The sequence below is a fragment of the Corylus avellana genome, chromosome 1 (genome assembly GCF_965113065.1).
Source record: "Corylus avellana chromosome 1, dhCorAvel1.hap1.2, whole genome shotgun sequence".
Lineage (NCBI taxonomy): Eukaryota > Viridiplantae > Streptophyta > Magnoliopsida > Fagales > Betulaceae > Corylus > Corylus avellana.
The window spans coordinates 36,991,516-37,011,393 of record NC_142490.1 but is presented as its reverse complement, the minus strand read 5'-3'; the positions used below and the strand labels follow the sequence as shown (position 1 = coordinate 37,011,393).

The window sequence follows — 19,878 nt, the reverse complement described above, 5'->3', positions numbered from 1 at the left end:
CATTGGGGGTAGCTGAGGCTAGAATGTTGTGCCCAAACCCCCAAGGCCATTGGGGGTAGTTCGCCACCCCTAATGGTCAAGAAGTGGTGGCCGAAACCACCCCCAAAGGTTTTAGGGTGGCTCAACCATGGTAATGCAAGAAGCATCACGCGATTTGCAGCAGATCTTAGGCCTGTAGTTTGGAAGATTGCTTCAAAGAAAATTGAAAGAGTTTTGCCCGTTGGACTCAAGTTTGGTCCTGGATGGATAGGAGAAAACAAGGCATTATTAAAGCACATGCAGTCTTTATTTACCGAGGAGAAATATTCAGAGACCTCAATACCAGATGACAATGCAAGCAAGCTTCCCCATCACAGCAGATCCGACTAAAACAGTGTTTTTGCAAATGGATTTTTGTGGGAAGGTCGAGAAGACTTTTGAAGAGAAATACGATTTCGATCATAAACAAGACCGGCTGATCAGTTGACATCTTCAGCAACCTAGATTTGAAGACCAAAGCTTCTTTACGAATATGTTAAGGCATTGATCGATAGCCATCAAAATCAGAAGAAGAAATCAAAACGTGGTTAAAAAGTCTGCATTAGTTGTTGAAGAACTTGGTCCTTGTAATATTAAATATCCATAACCATTCAAGACTTTCTGTAGCAGAACCAATGACCATTTCCATAGCAGTTATCTCTATAATGCACATGTTTCCCATTCAATATTTTATCACCCATCACCAAGTTACACGCAGAGCTTATTTAGATATGATGAAAGGAGTCCATTTCCTTGCAATTGTGGCTCTCTTGTCCCTTGCATCCACCCTTGTCTCTGCCTTCGATCCCAGCCTTCTTCAGGACATTTGTGTTGCAATTGATGACCACAGGTCTGTTGGTATATATATATTTATTTTCATTCCTTTCTGCTTACAAGCATTACTGTATATCTTTATTGATTTCTTACTCTTGTATGCTATCTTACAATCTATTGTTTCCTGCAGTGTTTGTGAATGGAAAATTCTGCAAGGATTTGAAGGATACCAAGGCCGATGATTTCTACTAATCTAGGCTCCAAATTCCTGGAAATACAGCGAATCAAGTTGGGTCGAATGTCACTACTATGACTGTGGACCAAAGCCTAGGACTCAACACTCTAGGCATATCTTTGGTTCGTATTAACTATGCACCATATGGCCAAAATGCCGTTCACACTCACCCTCGTGCCACAGAGATTCTGGTAGTCGTAGAAGGTACTCTGTTAGTTGGTTTTGTCACATCCAACCCAGAGAATCGTCTTTTCACCAAAATACTAAAGAAGGGAGAAGTCTTTGTGTTCCCAATTGATCTCATTCACGTTCAGTTCAATGCGGGAAAGACTAATGCTGTAGCCTTTGCTGGTTTGAGCAGCCAAAATGCAGGTGTCATCACGATAGTAAATGCTATTTTCAGATCTAATCCTCCCATCAATGCTAATGTTCTAGCCAAGGCCTTCCAACTTGACATGAATTTTATTGAAGCTCTTCAGAAAAAGTTCTGATAGAAACTTATGAAACTATAATGATTCCTTTGCTAGTTTTCCTCATTTCATCATAACAATATTAAAATAAAAGGTTGCATATGTAACTCTCCCTTAATGGAGTTGGAGTATAAAATAATGTTGACATTTGTTGAGCATATATCTCTATCTCTCTCTCTCTCTCTCTCTCTGCGCGTGTGTAAAAAACAGAAAGAAATGGAAAAAAGTATTGGGGTTGAATTGAAGGTCATAAATCCTTATTGAACCAGCCATATTTGTCAATGCATGTTGTTAGGGAGAGAAACACTAAGGGAGTCAAATAAGGGTAAGTTAATATACATATGAGGATACCACTTTTAGCCCAAAAGCCTAAGCTAATGGGCTTGGGTTCATTTACGTATATTAAGTACATTTTTTCTTTATTTTTTTTCAATGTGAGACACAAACTTCACAAGTGTATGCACAACAAATATCCCATCATTTGTGGGCCTCTACCACATTGACCAAACTCCCCCTCACACAAAAGTGTCCTGCATATTCCAAGAGAAATGACACGTTTTGTTACGTGAGTCAAACCAAAATACTTGTAGCAGCAAAGCAGAAGCTAACCATTGGCTCTAATACCAATTGTTGGGGAGAGAAACACAAAGAAAGTTATACAAAAGTAAGTTAATATATATATTAGGACATCACTTCTAGTCCAAAAGCCTAAATTAACGAGCTTGAGTCCACTTAAGTATATTAAGTACTCTTTTTCTTTATATTTTCTCAATGTAGGACACAAACTTCACAACAAGTGTATGCATAACACATAAAAAATGACATATTCCAATTTGTCTATATAGCTAGGGAGGTCACCTCTCCATGTTTGATTTTTAACCATAATTTGTCTATATAGGATGTAATTGGTTTAATTTCTCATAATTTTACTTTAAAATTTTAAACTCTTCTTTTTAACTCGAATTCAAACTTCTTGGTCTATCTAAGGGTATCTTAGAAAAATTGTGATGTTTATTTTGGCTTATTAAAATACATATCGTTAGTAAGTTTTCATATTTTGGGACAATGAAATTAGAGGGTGAGTTTTAATACAATAATTATTTTCCTTATGACTTTTCATATTACTAAGTACATCAATTTAATTATTTCTTATTTATTACATGGTACTTAGTGACCATATGACCATCGAGGTGATTCATTGAAAATTCAGCCTAGGGTATTATAGAAGCGTAATGCTAATTAGTGGACTATTATATAATTGTTATACAACTTCTTGAAATGGAAGTAAAAAATCAGCCTAGGAATTAGCCCTCGTAAAAAAATAAATAAATAAAAATAAAAAATAAAAAACTTTATTTATTTATTTATTTTTTTTTTAGAATGATTCGGGAGCATAACTCATTATAGAAGGCTTTTGAATCCTTTGAAAAGTTTGAGGATAAAATTAACTAAAAACCTTAATTTAACATGTGATAGTACAATTATGTGAAAGTTCAAGAGTTATATTTAGACTAAAGGGGAGGATTTTTCCCACTCTTTATCCAGATGGAATAGAGAATGGAAGATCTTATAGGAATGCTTCAAAAAACAAGAAGGGAAAGTAGCTCACTTAGATAAAACATGTGCTCGAAAATTGGCTCATCTATACACTTTCAAAGCATTCTAACTTTAAAATGAAGATAAATCGACGCTAATATGAGAAATACAATTAGGAAAAGAGCAGGAATAGAAAAGGGAAGGCTTGTTGATAGCAAGCACCACCAATAGAGAATCACCCTTCAAAAAAAATTACCAAAGTTGGAGGAGACAGCCAACGAAACAACCAACAAAGCCGCCAACGCTTCACCTTTAAGAACATCAAAGAATGGTATTTAGAGAGCACCACCAATAGACACACAACATTAGGGAAGGATTGTTGATAGCAAGCACCACCAATGGAGAACCACCCTCCAGAACACAATCACCATAGCCGAAGGAGACAGCCAACCGAACAGCCAACAAAACCACCAACGCTTCACCTTGAAGAACATTAGAAGAATGCCGCTTTAGAGAGGCCACCAAAATAAAAGGGAGAAATACACTTTACCCCCTAAAGTATTCACACATTTACGTTTTGGCGCACAATGTTTAAAAAGTGACAAAAGACCCCCACTAAGTTTCAGACGTCAACAAAAAAGCCCATCTATTTATTTTGGCCATCAATTTCGACGGAAACCAAGTCACATGTGTGGCACGTGATACTTTTCAACCAAAAAGTTCAAAAATGCCCTCGGGGGTAAATTGTAAACATAAATTACTTCGGGGGTAAAGTATAAAAAAAGAAAAACAAAATAAAAAGAAAAAAAAAAGCTTATTTAAAATAAAAATAAAAAATAAAAAATAAAAAAACTAAACTAAACTAAAACAAAAAACTCGGGTTAATTTACCTTTTTAGTACCAAGGTTCTCACTTTTTCTTTTTCTTTTTTCTCACCTAGATTACAAATCGTACAATATATGGTACATGACTTATAGGACAATACCAACTTAGTACTTTCATCACATTCTGTTAGCCCAAACTAACGGACTGTCACGTGTCACCCCAAAAAAATAACGCATGTCCTAAACAAATAAAAATAATTAAAAAACAATTAAAAAAGATAAACCCTAAAAAAAATTGAAAAAATTAGGCCACCCCATTTTGGCCTTTGGGGGCGGCTACGGCCAGCCCTAGACCATCCCTAGGGTGGCTAAGCCACCCCTAATAGCCAAAATGGGTGGCCCGCCCACTCCATAATTTGTTTTCAGTTTTTAAGGACTTGTGACATTTTTAAAAAGTATATATATATTTTTAAGTTTAATTTTATTTTTGTTAAGGACATGTGGCATTTTTTGGGGGTGACACATGGTAGTCCGTTAGTTTGAGCTAACAGAATGTGACGGAGGTACCAAGTTGGTCTTTTACCGTAACTCAGGTATCATCTGCGATACGATTTGTAACCTAGGTGAGGAAATAAAAAAAAAGGTAAGAACCTGATACTAAAAAGGTAATTATTTCTTAGTTTTGTTTTAGTTTAGTTTAGCGCTTTTTTTTTTTTTAATTTCTTAAATAAGCTCTTTTGAAAAAAAAAAAAAAAAAAACTTTTTTTTTTTTTTATCTTTTCACTTTACCTCCCAAAGTAATTTATGTTTACACTCCCCCCCCCCCCCCCCCCCCAGTTTTTTTTTTTTTTTTTTTTTTTAATCTTTTCACTTGACCCCCCGAAGTAGTTTATGTTTACAATCCCCCCGCCCCCCCCCCCCCCCCTCCCCCCGGCCGAAGTAATTTATGTTTACACTTTACCCACGAGGGCATTTTTGAACTTTTTGGTTGAAAAATGTCACATGCATGATGACTAGGTTTCCGTCCAAAGTGACGGCCAAAATAAACAAATGGGCTTTTTTGTTAACGTCTGAAACTTTTTTTTTGGGGGGGGGGGGGATCTTATGTCACTTTTTAAACATTGGACGCCAAAACGCAAATACGTGGATACTTCTCAAAATAATATTACCTCTCTCAATTGTAACCTACTAACACTCTTTCAACAATACAAAGCGCAAACATTGGTTGACAACCATCAAAAATGTTGAGAAAGAGAGTGACTACTGTTATGTCGACAAGCTTATACAATTCATTTCTAATTGAATTTTAAGTACTCTATTGCGTGACTAATGATGCATTTTGATTATTTTGGATGCTGAGATTGAGTTTGAGTCATTTGCTTCTAAAGATTTAATCGTGTGGTTGATGAGTAAAGATGTGTCGTGTCATTTGCTTCTTCTTTCTCCTTTATAATTTGAGATTCTTTCAAAACCTACGCAGCATAAAATGATTCATTATAATAGGAGGCTGAAAGAAGATATAAACTACAACGAACAAAAATGGTGGGGGTTGTCAAGGCACCCTCTTTGGCCAAATGCAAGGCCATTGATTTATCTCTACATTTATATAGGGAACATGCATGTCATTTGTATAAAAGAGTAATCGATACATACTCGAGCTGAGATTGAATGTAGGAAGTAAATCTAGAGCCGAACTAGAGTAGTGGTACTTGAGCTCAATTCGAGTCCAACTAGGCCAAACTCGACTTGGCATGACTCAATTTAAACCTATTAGAGATAAGCCCAATTCAACTTCAAATAATTCAGCTACCACGTTTGCCAAGAATAACGATAGAAGGATAACAAACCAAAAGTCCAAGATCAACTCAAAGTTCAAGATCAACTCAAGTTTAAATATTAGATAGATATTCTGTTATCATGTAGTGTTTAGATAAAACACAATTTGTATTTCATACATATCTCTGTGCAACTATTTTGCTTATATATACAAAGCCTTAAACCAGTATTTGGTAAGGCAGTAATTATCAAGCATATTCAAATCTATTATATGGTATTAGAGCAGTGATTGACTCACGTCATTTTTGTTTTCTCTCCTTTCACGATCTTCAATGGCTGCCATTATTACCACCAATACACCTACCGCACCATTAGTTACCTTCAATAACTTCAATATCCTTAAGCTAGACCGTGACAACTACAATCTATGGATTCCCCAGGTTGTTCCACTTCTCAAAGGTGGAAACGTATATGGTTACGTTGATGGTACCATCCTCGCAGAGACGGAGCCAGCCTCGCAAATGGGCAGGGGCCCATGTCTAAAAAATTTAGCTAGTAAGGGCCAATTAGCAAGAAATAAAAATAAAATAACTATAAAAAATTATTTTTACCTTAGAAATTTTTTTTTCTTCTCATTTGGGAAGGGCCCTGGCCCCTACCAGTCCCCCCGTTCCTCTGTCCCTACATCCTCGCTTCTCCTCCAACCGTGTCAAACACTCCAGAAAATGGAGTCGTAACCATTACTCCAAACCCTGCCTTCCTACACTGGCAAATGCAGGAGCAACTGATCCTAGGTGCAATCAATACATCACTCTCACCTAACATGCTTTCTTATGTTACGCGATGTGGTACGTCCAGAGATGCATGGTTATTCTGGAAACCATGATCAACTTTCAAGCCAAGGCTCGCACAACGAATATGCACTGTCAGCTAGATAACCTCAAAAAAAAAGGAACTCTTCCATTGCTGATCACTTCCAGAAATTTCAGCAACTTAGGGATGCACTTGCTTCTATGGATCAACCATTGAAAGACCTTGAACTGGTCTCCTTTCTTCTCTCTAGCCTTGGACCAGAATATGATTCATTTGTGACCTCTGTCCAAACACGTGTTGATACTATCTTAATTGAAGCACTTTATGGTCATTTGCTTGCACAGGAATTGTGGCTAGATCAACATCACTCGACCCTTGATCTCTTAGCTATTGGTACTAATGTTGCATTCGAGGGGTCCTACTTTCGTGGCGGACGAGGTGGTCATGGTGGATATTCCCATGGAAATTCTTCCAGCCGTGCCTCTATCAGCAACTATCCCTCCAAATTCAACCATGGCAGGGGGCATGGATCTTCCTGTGGACACTCTTCTAGTGGATCCCACAGTGGCTCCTCCTCTCAATTGATATGCCAGGTTTGCCAAAACCCATGCCATGGTGCTCTTGATTGTTATCGCAAGTTAGATTCAGCGATTGCACAGGACTCTAACTCTCCGATGAGTGCCTACTACTCCTCTCCGTCTAATGGACCTGATCTGAACTGGTACCTTGACTTCGGTGCCACACATCACCTTACCTCAGATCTGGAAAATCTCAACCTTTGTACTGAATCATACATTGGATCTTTTCAGGTCAAAATAGGCAATGGTAAAGGCCTCTCAATACATCACTTTGGTCACACCCATATTTCCTCTCCATACCTTCCTTTCAAGTTATTTGATGTTCTGCATGAACCTTAGATTTCAAAAAATTTGTTATTCGTCCATAAATTCACTAAAGATACTAACACTTTGTTTGAATTTCATCCTTACTATTTTCTCTTGAAGGACCGAGCTACGGGGAAGGTGTTGTTCCAAGGCCCGAATAAGGATGGGCTGTATCATTTTCTTCCATATGCTAATAAATCATCGATGTGTGCTTTGATCGGTGAACGTGTCTCCAGCCCGCAGTGGCACTCCCGTTTAAGTCATCCGGCCTGAAAGGTTGTCCGCAAGGTGCTATCTTCTTTTCAGCTACCTTTTAATTCCAGTTCTGTTCATTCACTCTGTCGTGCTTGTTTGTCATCCAACAGCAAACAACTTCTGTTTGCTGCCTCCCAATCATAAAACCACGTGCCCCTTAAAACTAGTTTTTACAGATGTGTGGGTACCAGCCCCAGTTTGTGCTAGATCTGGTTCAAAGTATTATGTTTCCTCTTTGGATTCATTTAGCAAATATACATGGTTGTATCCAATTCATAATAAAATTGATGTCACAAGTATTTTTATTCATTTCAAATCTTATGTTGAATGTTTCTTTGGACTCAAAATTAAAGCAATTCAATCTGATTGGGGGGATGAATATCGCCCTTTAACCAAATTACTTCAATCTCATGGCATTTCACATCGTGTCTCTTGTCCACACACGCACCAACAAAATGGTGCAGTTGAGCGTAAACACCGTCACATTGTCGAAACTGGGCTTGCCTTATTGTCTCATGCCAACATGCCCGTTCATTTCTGGGACGATGCTTTTTCTACTACATGCTATTTAATTAATCGCATGCCTACTGTAACACTCAAAAATAAATCTCCATTTGAAGTCCTCTTCAAATGTAATCTTGATTACAAGTTTCTACGTATTTTTTGTTGTGCCTGTTGGCCAAACTTATGTCCATACAATGCAAACAAATTCCAACCTTAGTCATCTCAATGTTTATTTTTAGGATATAGTCCTCGCCATAAAGGATACAAATGTCTTAATCTTAACACTGAAAGATTAAATATTTCAAGAGATGTAATTTTTGATAAGTCTTTATTTCCTCTATCTCACGTTCAATATACACCCTCACTACCCGTCACTCAATCCTCATCAAGCATGCAAGTACAATTCATTCCTCAAAGTGGGCCTCTCATACCACCTTCCACGGACTCGGGAACCTCTCCACCAAATGAACCATCCAACCCACCCAGCACATGCTTAACGAGTCCTACAGAACCACAGGTACATCATACATCCTCTTCTCCTATATCTGATTTACCTGCACCTAATTTACCTCCCCATGAATCATCTATTTCAATACACCTCATGGTCACCCATGCTAGAAACAATGTTGTCAAGCCCAAAACGTATACAGATGGCATTGTTCGCTATCCACTTCCTCAAGCCTTACTTGCTGAATCCACTTTAAATGTGATGGAACCAACATGTCGCTCATCGGCCATCAAAGACTCAAATTGGAGGAAGGCCATGAATGTTGAGTTTGATGCTCTTCTTAAGAATCAAACTTGGACTTTGGTCCATACATCATCAGCCACGAATGTAGCTGGGTGCAAATGGGTATTTAAGTTGAAGATGAAAGTTGATGGGTCCATTGATCGGTATAAAGCTTGTCTCGTCGCCAAGGGTTTTCATCAACAAGAAGGGATTGACTATGGTGAGACCTATAGTCCAGTTATCAAACCTACAACGGTACGTATGGTTCTATCTCTTGCTATTTCTTGTGGTTGGCTAATACATCAGATTGACATACAAAATGCATTCCTTCATGTGAACATTTCTGAGGAAGTATTTGTGACTCAACCACCTGGCTTTACTCACCCTCAATATCCATCTCATGTATGCAAACTTCAAAAGCCCTATATGGATTAAAACAGGCCCTTAGAGTGTGGTTTTCACACCTGAGTAATCAACTATTGGAACTCAGCTTTGTTGGCTCTCAGTCTAATAGTTCCTTATTTATCTATCATTGTGTTGATTATCTACTGTTGGTGTTAATCTATGTGGACGACATTCTGATTACATAATCCAATCATGGTGCCATCCACAACTTACTTATAGATCTTCATCGTGAATTTGATGTGAAAGACTTGGGGACACTTAATTTTTTCCTATGCATTGAAGTTGTTCCATATTCACGAGGGGTCATTCTTTCCCAACAAAGATACATTCTGGATCTTCTTAAACGCACAATGATGGTCGATGCCAAGCCTATCTCCTCCCCTATGGCATCCTCTACTCAGCTCTCTGCATTCAAAGGTGATGTATTTGACAATCCTACATTATATCGTAGCACTGTTGTAGCCCAGCAATATTTGTATATCACTCACTTAGACATATCATTTTGTGTCAACAAACTCTCACAGTTTATGCACAAACCAACTGATCTTCATTGGCAATCAGTTAAGCATCTCTTACGCTATCTCAAGCACATAATTCAGCATGGTCTTCAATTTCAAAAGTCTTCCATCAATTCTATTCAAGCATTCTTAGGTGCGGATTGGGCAAGTAGTCAGGATGATTTCCGCTCAACCGGAGGGTTTTGTATTTTTCTTGGTGATAATCTTATCTCTTGGAGTTGTCAGAAACACCAAACTGTCACAAGGTCAAGCACCGAGGCTAAGTACAAAGCACTTGCAAACACAGTTGCAAAACTTTCTTGGATTAATTCTCTCTGTTCTGAAATTGGTCTCAAATTTTCCAGCCCTCCAACACTTTGGTGTGACAACATCGGTGCCACATACTTCACTTCAAATCTAGTGTTTCATGCCTGCACCAAACACGTAGAAATAGACTTCAACTTCGTACATGGCATGATTGCGAAAAATAAATTATTGGTTAAGTTTATATCCGGCAAAGATCAACTGGCAAATATCTTCACAAAACCACTTTCCTTATCTAGGTTTGGTATTCTTCGAGACAAGCTCAATGTTATGCCCATATTGTTTAGCTTGAGGGGGCATATTAGAGATAATTCAACAACAGCTCTTATCTCCCATGATAAGCCCAATTCAACTTCAAATAATTCAGCTACCATGTCTGCCAAGGATAACAATAGAAGGATAGTAAACCAAGAGTCCAAGATCAACTCAAAGTTCAAGATCAACTCAAGTTTAAATATTAGATAGATTTTCTGTTATCATGTAGTGTTTAGATAACACACAATTTGTATTTCATACATATCTTTGTACAACTGTTTTGCTTATATATACAAAGCCTTAAACCAGTATTTGGTAAGGCAGTAATTGTCTAGCATATTCAAATCTATTATAAAACTCATGTATCTCATATGACACCTCCTCCTATTTAAGAAAATATATACAGGTGAGGGTAAAGTTCTGAGGTCAAAATCCCAGACTGTTTAAATTAATAAATTCAAAGTAGAAACATGAAAAGTGAACTACACATGGTGCTTGAAAACTACTATAACATATTATATGTACAACATTAGTACATATGCTCAAATGTTTTATATATATTGAAGGCAAAATATAATAATGTTTAGTTAAGATTTCATGAATCCTTCACATAAAAAGTAATTAACATTCAACTTAAAACTAAGAATGCGAATCCCACCACGCTCCGCCTCAGTCAGCTGTTTTCAGAAAAGGAATGTCGGATTCTAGATCGGAGGCTACCGATCAACAGGACTATGTCAAGCATGCGCCTCAGATAGGTCGCATGCGCCACCACAAATTTCTGTGGAAATTTTCACCACCTCCTGCAGCGTTTCCAGCCACCACGCTCCACCGTCTTCAACCATTTTCAGAAACAAATCTCAGATTCTTGATCGGAGGCTGCCGATCTATTGAACCAGTTGGAGCATGCGCACCAAGGAGTCATCACGCACCGCCCTATGTTTGTAAGTCCTTTTGAGCTCATCTCTCTACAATAGTTTCTGCCATATTGGATTATTCCTACCAAATCGAGCTCACCGTCTTGTAGTGTACTCTACTACACCGGATTTCAGCCCTTTTAACCAAGCTCTTTACCCCTTATCATACACTCAACGTCACCAGATCCTAACCCTTAAAACCAAGCTCATATCTCCTATCCTACACTCGGCCACACCAAATTCCACCCTTTAGCCAGGCTCACAGAACCTATCCTACACTTAGCCACACCAAATTATATCCCAAAAAAAAATGGGAGTACCTCCTACTACCACTCTCCCAAACACCAAAGATATTACCCAACTTATCCCCGTCATTCTCGATGGCTCAAACTACTCGGCTTGGTCTCAAAATATGAGTAGGTGGCTAAAAGGACATTGTCTTTGGGAGTATGTTTCTGGGAGAGAACCTAAACCTGTTGCTGGAAAAAAGGAACCCGCTGCAGCTTTCTCTACCCGCCTCCGAACATGGAAAAGTATCCATTACAGGATTATCTCTTGGTTCTCCAACACTTGTGCCGTCTCCATCAACATGACCTTTGGCAGTCTTGACAATGCCAAAGATGTTTAGGACATATTAGCTCAATGCTACAACGCAACCAATCTTGCTCAACGGTTTCAGATTGTGACCAAGCTTCATCGCATGCACCGGGAACCAGGTTAGAGTATTACTGATTTTTATTCAGAAATGACTTATCTTTGGAATCAATTAGCATTATGTGAGCCAAAATGGAGGGATAAGGTTGATGCTTCCGAGTACATCGCTTTTTGCGATAGCATGTGCTTGGCCGAGTTTCTTACGGCAATTCAAGATGAGTTTGAGAATACTCAAGCTTCTTTTCTTCACTGCTCACCGCAGCCATCCTTGGAAAGTGCTCTTGGTGAACTCGTTTCAAAAGATACCCAATTATCTACTACAAAGTTGCACACCACTAAGATGGTCATGGCCATTGCATCACGCCATACGCGTGCTCCTAATTTTATTCCTACCGGGTCTTCCTCATCTAATCGGAATATCCAGTGCTACTACTGTCAGAAATTTGGCCATAAGTATAGTGAATGCAGAGAAAGGCTTTCTCGTGGGAATCACTGAGCTCCTAGTCATAAGGCTACTACAGTCACTCATACTAATAGATCAGATATGTCTTACATCGATGTTGCACCCCAACCCAGTACTCTTTTCCTGCACAAATTGAAGCTCTTATTCATCAGGTTTTATCTAAGTCCAAACTTAATACCGCCATGTCCACCACACCAGGTAATTCCTTTTGGTATATTGATTCTGCTTGTTATAATCACATGACACCGAACTCTTCCATATTTTCTGCAAAATCCGTTTTACCTAGCCCTACCACCATTTACACTACTAATGGTTCCCTTCTTGATGTTAGTCACATCGGGTCTATTTCTACTCATCAATTATCTATGTCTGATACATATTTAGTGCCTAATCTTTCATTAAATCTTTTATCTGCCAGTCAACTTTGTGAACTTGGCTTAGAACTATATTTTTCTAAACGAGGTTGTGATGTGCAGGATCCACAGAAGGGAAAGCTAATTGGGACCACCTATAAGATTGGACGTCTGTTTGAGTTTTCATCTCTTCATCTTCCTCCTACTATGTCCACTGCCTCTCCCTCTTGATCGCCATCTACCACCCTCAGTTTATGGCATTCTCATTTAGGACATGCATCTGCTTCTCGTATTTGTTCTTTAGCTACAAGTGGTCAATTAGGGTATGTTGAGTCTGAGTCATTTGATTGTGTTGCATGTCAACTTGGAAAACAAAGTGCTTTACCTTTTAATAATAGTGACTCTATTTCTTCTGCTCCTTTTGATTTGGTGCATTCTAATGTATGGGGCCCTGTGCCTATTCCCACCATGGGGGGATCCCGCGATTTTGTAATTTTTGTGGATGATTATTCTTGATACACATGGCTTTACCTTTTACAAAATAGGTCTGAACTTCCAAAATTTTATTCTAAATTTCAAAGGATGGTTCAAACCCAATTTTCCCGAAATATAAAATCTTTTTTATTCTGATAATGCCATGGAGTATCATTAATCTACCTTCCTTACTACTCTCAAACAAAATGGCACTCTTCCCCATCGTCATGCCCGAATACTTCTCAGAAAAATGGTCATGCTAAACGTAAACACAGGCACATCTTAGACAATGTCAACGCTTTACTCCTTTCTGCTTCTATCCCTGAACACTTTGGGGAGAAGCCACTCTTACCGTTGTTTACACCATTAATAGGGTCTTGTCTCCCACTACCTTAAATAGGTCCCCCTATGAACTCCTGTATGGTTCTCCTCCCGATACCAATCCCTCTGCATCTTTGGTTGTGTCTATTCCGTGCTTCTTCCACCTCATGAACGCACGAAATTAGAACCTCGTTCTTGCCTATGTTGTTTTCTTGGGTATGACATTGAACATAAAGGATATCGTTGTCATGATCCTATTTCCAAATGGCTCCGCATCTCGCGACATGTCACTTTTTGGGAACATCAGTTCTTTAGTGGTATGGAGTCTTTTCCTCCCAATCCCTCTAGTTCTTCTCCTGTCTTCACTAATGTCCCGTTTGATTTGCTCCCCGAAACTACTAATCTTGATGTAGGGATGACAAGCTCTCAAGACAACATTATGACAGTCGACCCCAATGTCCCTATCCCGCTTGTTGATCCATCTACTCTTGAGCCTGATCTCTGTATCCCTCGTCGTTCTACTCGGGTAACAGCTCTTCCTTCCCATCTTCTTGATTATCATTGTTATTCTGCTCTTGCTACTTTACATGAACCTTACTCTTTCCATGAGGGTCATACTAACCCTCTTTGGTAGAATACTATGTCCGAAGAACTTAATGCCCTTTCCAAAACCCATACCCGGGACTTAGTTGACTTACCTTCAGGTAAAATTGTGGTGGGTGTAAGTGGGTATACAAGATTAAGACAAAATCTAAAGGGTCTGTTGAGCGATACAAGGCACGTCTTATGGCAAAGGGGCTCAATCAGAAGTATGGCATTGATTATGAGGAGACTTTTGCACCGGTGGCTCGCCTTACTTCTGTTCGATCCCTCCTTGCAGTAGCTTCAGTGCGCCATTGGGATCTTTTTCAAATGGATGTGAGAAATGCATTCCTCAATGGTGATCTGAGTGAAGAAGTTTATATGCAGCCTCCTCCTGGATACGATCATCCACCTCACAAATTTTGCCGACTTCGTCGGGCATTGTATGGTCTAAAACAGGCTCCACGGGCTTGGTTTGCCAAATTTAGCTCCACTATTGCACAAATTGGGTTTGTTTCTAGCCCCTATGACTCTACACTTTTTCTCCGGCGTACAGATTCTGGTCTCATTCTTCTCTTACTATATGTTGATGATATCTTTATTACTGGTGATGATACTATGCGTATTCGTAACCTTCAACAGTTTTTAAGTCAACAATTTGGGATGAAGGATTTAGGTTATATCAGCTACTTTCTTTGATTGGAAGTATCCTCTAACTCAAATGGTTACTATCTTTCTCAAGCAAAATATGCTTCTGATCTCCTCTCACAAGCTGGCCTTACTAACTGCAAAATTGTTGATAGCCCTCTAGAGACAAATGTCAAACTTTGAGCCACTGATGGTGAGAGACTTTCCTATGCCACTCTCTATCAATAGTTAGTTGGAAGTCTCATCTATCTTACTATGACACGACCGGATCTTGCCTATGCAGTTCATCTTGTCAGTCAATTTATGACCGCACCACACTCTGTTCATTATGCTGCTGTTCTTTGCATCCTTTGCTATGTGAAGGGAACTTTGTTTCATGGGCTGCATTTCTCTTCCCACTCCTCATTAGATTTACATGTATATTCAGATGGTGATTGGGCAGGTGATCCCACTAATCGTCGCTCCACCACGGGTTATTGTTTTTTACTTGGTGACTCTCTCATTTCTTGGCGTAGCAAGAAATAATCTGTTGTTGCTCGTTCTAGCACTAAAGCTAAGTATTGGGCCCTTACTGACACCTCCTCTGAGTTCCTCTGGCTCTATTGGCTACTACATGATATGGGTGTTTCTTAGACCTCTAGCTATCCTATCTTTTATGACAATCAGAGTGCGATTCTGATTGCGCATAATGATGTATTTCATGAACGCACTAAACACATTGAGATCGACTAACATTTTGTGCGTCATCATCTTTTGCAAGGAACTCTACGTCTTTGTCCTATTGCTTCTGTTGATCAGTTGGCCGATGTGTTCACCAAAGCACATCCACCTAGACGGTTCCGCGATCTTGTTTCCAAACTCAAGTTAGCACCCACATTACCACCTTCAGTTTGAGGGAGATATTAGAATATATTCAGATTATATTTTGAATATACTCTGATATTTAGAATAATTGCTTATTGTCCATTAACTCTTGATTGTATTTTCCTATTTTATCTGGCCTTATTCAACTATAAATAGGACCTCTTGTATACAGTTTAATACACACATAAATACAATATTCAGTTTATCACTATATTCTCTAGTTATTTTAACAAAATGTGTACAAAATTAAATATTTATAACATAATTAATTAATTAATAAAACCCAATTAATAAAATTAAAAAACTAATTGATTTTGTCTTGTTCCGCATCATTCTCTCCTACTTTGACAAAACTCGACCTCTGAGTTTAAAAATACATAATATGCTCTTGAATACTCTTTTTGTATTTTGAAGCCGTCTCAAGCTGTTGACTGGGTGACAAATGAGAATATTGCACAAGGATATTTCCGCCATGGTCAGACTTTATTGAACCTCATATATGTTTTATTTATTGTAAATTGTAATAAATCTGTTTTTCACCAAAAAGCAAAAGAAAAAATATATTAAAACTTCAAGATATGCTATCATTGTCCACCGTCTCATTTGACATCTTAAGCAATCTAGATTTGAGTGCTTCCGTTGTTTATTGACCAAACAACCTTTAAATATGTTATGGCGTTGAAGTGGCATGAGAAGAAGTAATCAAATAAGAACAAAGAGAAAGCATGAGAAGAAGTAATCAAATAAGAACAGAGAGACAGAATGATAAGATGAAACCCACGGAGGCTCAAATTCTGCGGAAGTTGTAGAAGAACTTGGTATTTGTAATATTAAATATCCATAACCACTCAAGACTTCGTGTAGCAGAACCAATGACCATTTCCAAAGCAGTTATCTATAAATACACATGTTTCCCATTCAATATCTTATCACCCATCACCAAGTTACACACAAAGCTTATTTAGATATGATGAAAGGAGTCCATTTCCTTGCAATTGTTGCTCTCGTCACTTGCATCCTCCCTTGTCTCTGCCTTCGATCCCAGCCCTCTTCAAGACATTTGTGTTGCAATTGATGGCCCCAAATCTGCTGGTATATATAATTATGTTCATTACTTTCTGCTTACAAGCATTATTATATATCTTTATTGGTTTCTTACTATAGCAATCTATTGTTTCCTGCAGTGTTTGTGAATGGGAAATTCTGCAAGGATTTGAAGGATACCAAGGCTGATGATTTCTACTTCTCTGGGCTCCAAATTCCTGGAAATACAGACAATCGAGTTGGGTCAAATGTCACTACTGTAAATGTGGACCAAATCCCAAGCCTCAACACTCTAGGCATATCTTTAGTTCGCATTGACTATGCACCATATGGACAAAATCCTCCTCACACTCACCCTCGTGCGACTGAGATTCTGGTAGTCGTAGAAGGTACTCTGTTAGTTGGTTTTGTCACAGCCAACCCAGAGAATCGCCTTTTCACCAAAGTTCTAAAGAAGGGAGATGTCTTTGTGTTCCCAATTGGTCTCATTCACTTTCAGTTCAATGCGGGAAAGACTAATGCCGTAGCCTTTGCTGGTTTGAGCAGCCAAAATGCAGGTGTCATCACAATAGCAAATGCTATTTTCGGATCTGATCCTCCCATCAACTCTGATGTTCTCGCCAAAGCCTTCCAACTTGACAAGAATATTATTAAAGATCTTCAGAAGAAGTTCTGATCGGATAATTAGAGAAATTATCAAACTATTATGAACCCTTTTCCAGTTTTCCTCATTCCATCATTACAATTTTAAAATAAAAAGGTTGCTTATGTAACTCTCCCTCAGGGGAGTTGGAGTATAAAATAATGTTGACATTTGCTGATCATATCTCTCTCTTTGCGTGTGCGTGTGTAACACAGAAAGAAAGTATTGGGGTTGAATTAAAGGACGTAACTCCTTTTTGAACCAGCCATATTTGTCAAAGCATATAAAAATGGACAAATTCCAACTTGTCTATGTGGGATTTTAACCATAACTTGCCTATATAGGATGGAATTTGGTTTAATTTATCATAATATTACTGTAAAAGTTTAAACTTTCTAACTTGAATTCAGACTTCTTTTTCTAAGGGTGTTTTAGAGAAATTGTAATGTTTATTTTGGTTATTAAAATGAAAAATGCTATGCTTACAAACAAATTTTATAAAAAAAAATTTACAACATGATGTGGTACAATATAATTGGGTTTCTCAAAAGTTAAATTTATCTCATTTTCAATCATGTTGTGCCACATTCTGTTGTAAAAGTTTGTTTATAAAATCTTATTTGTAAGCTTAGCATTCATCTATTAAAATACCTTTCATTAACTCGTAAGTTTTCACATTTTAGACAATGAAATTAGAGGATTAGTGACCATGTGATCATCAAGTGATTCACTTCCCATTTAAAATTTACCTTCATATTTATAAGGAGTCGCTAAATTGACTAGAGACCACATTTCATGAAGTGGAGGTCAGTAGTTTAAATCCTCCTACCTCCTTTCCTTCCCCTTGTGCAAACATGCCACAAAAAAAAAACAAATTACCCTCAAGTTTTATAGAAGGCTTTTGCATCGTTTGAAAAGTTTGAGAATAAAATTAAGATTAATTACCTTTTTAGTACTTAGGTTTTCACTTTTTTTTTATTTTTTCTTACCTAAGTTTCAAATCTTATCATAGATGACACTTGACTTATGGGTAAAGACCAATTTAGTATCCCAAACTAACAGACTACCAATGTCATAACGTAAACATGCCACATGTCCTAAAAATAATTTAAAAAAATAAATTAAAAAACAAATAATTGGGTGGCCAGCCACACCCATTTTGGCCATTGGGGGTGGCTAGGTTGGAATGTTGTGGCTGAACATCCCAAGACAATTGGGGGGTGGTTCGGCCACCTCTAATGGTCAAAAGGGATGGCCAAAACTACTCTCAAAAGCCTTGGGGTCCATGATTATGCAAAAAGCATCACGCAATTTGTAGCAGATCTTGGCCTGTAGTTTGGAAGATTGCTTCAAAAAAAATTGAAAGAGTTTTACCTATCGGACTCAAGTTTGGTCCTGGATGGATAGGAGAAAATGAGGCATTATTAAAGCACATGCAGTCTTTATTTACTGAGGAGAAATATTCGGAGACCTCAATACCAGATGACAATGCAAGCAAGCTTCTCCATCACAGCAGATCCGACTGAAACACAGTTTTTGCAAATGGATTTTTGTAGGAAGGTCGAGAAGACTTTGGAAGTACAGATTTAGATTCTCGAAGTGAGTTGATTTACTCATGACTGAAGAATAGTATTCGTGGTATAGAACCTGTGCCTCCTTTTGGAATCCAGCAGAAACACACAATTTCCTCTGATATCAATGGTTAATGGTGAGTTGGGGTCAGATTTTTCATCACAAATTTGACTGGAATGCCTGTTTCTGATCATACTTCTGTGCCTGCGCAAATGCTTGGTATAGATTCAAGTGGAAAAACTACCATCTGCCCAATTTCTAGAAACGATCATGAATCAAATGAAGCCAGATTTTTAGAAACTACAAGAACACATTCTGCAAATTTATTGGCCCTGAGCTCTGATCTCAAATCACTCGGAACACTAGAATTGGTGCTTGATGGGAAAGCATCTTGACAGACATCAACCACTCTATTCTTGCCCTAGGAGTGGCTCATGGCTGAGCCATGAGCGAGCCACCCCCAATGACCAAACTGAGGTGGCCAGCCATCCCATTGGCTGAAATGCCACCCTATAATTTTTTTTTTTTTTTTAGGGTTTATTTTTTTTTTTTTTTTAGGACATGTAGAATGTCACGTATGTTAGTTTGAGCTGACAAAATGTAACGGAGATATTAAATTGATCTTTACCCATACGGCAGGTGTCACCCGTCATACAATTTGAAACATAAGTAAAAAATTAAAAAAAAATTAAAATTAAAAAATAAATAAATAAAAAAGGAAAAATAAAAATAAAAAGTGAACCTAAATACTAAAAAGGTAATTAACCTATAAAATTAACGAAAAACTTTAATTTAAGGTGTGATAGTACAATTATGTAAAAGTTCAAGAGTTGTATTTAGGCTAAAACTTATATAATAAAAAATCAAATATAGAATGACGATCTGTCAAATTTGATTATTTTTCTGTGCAGTATCATTAAATTTTTGAATTGTTAAAAGTTTCCTGATAATGCTTTACATAATGGCCTATCTTATGCACGTATGTGCTTGATAATGCTTTACAAAATTAGTTTGTATAGCATCCCAACTTAATTAACTAGTAA

The 19,878-nt window shown here is 38.0% G+C and overlaps 1 protein-coding gene and 2 pseudogenes across 1 annotated transcript; all 3 read left to right on the top strand.

Moving 5' to 3' along the window:
* Positions 1–653: 653 nt before the first annotated feature.
* On the top strand, positions 654–1,518 carry LOC132169692 (germin-like protein subfamily 1 member 17 pseudogene; annotated as a pseudogene).
* Positions 1,519–6,646: 5,128 nt separating this feature from the next.
* Positions 6,647–7,363, top strand: LOC148589790 (uncharacterized). The gene has a single exon (XM_088515064.1). It carries the CDS (start codon positions 6,647–6,649, stop codon positions 7,361–7,363), a length of 717 nt encoding a protein of 238 aa, XP_088371190.1.
* A 9,180-nt stretch (positions 7,364–16,543) lies between these two features.
* Positions 16,544–17,296, top strand: LOC132172531 (germin-like protein subfamily 1 member 13; annotated as a pseudogene).
* Positions 17,297–19,878: the final 2,582 nt, after the last annotated feature.

Excerpts from the sequence above, each read along its gene's own strand:
- LOC148589790 (XM_088515064.1), top strand. The coding sequence starts at position 6,647 with ATGGATCAACCATTGAAAGACCTTGAACTGGTCTCCTTTCTTCTCTCT.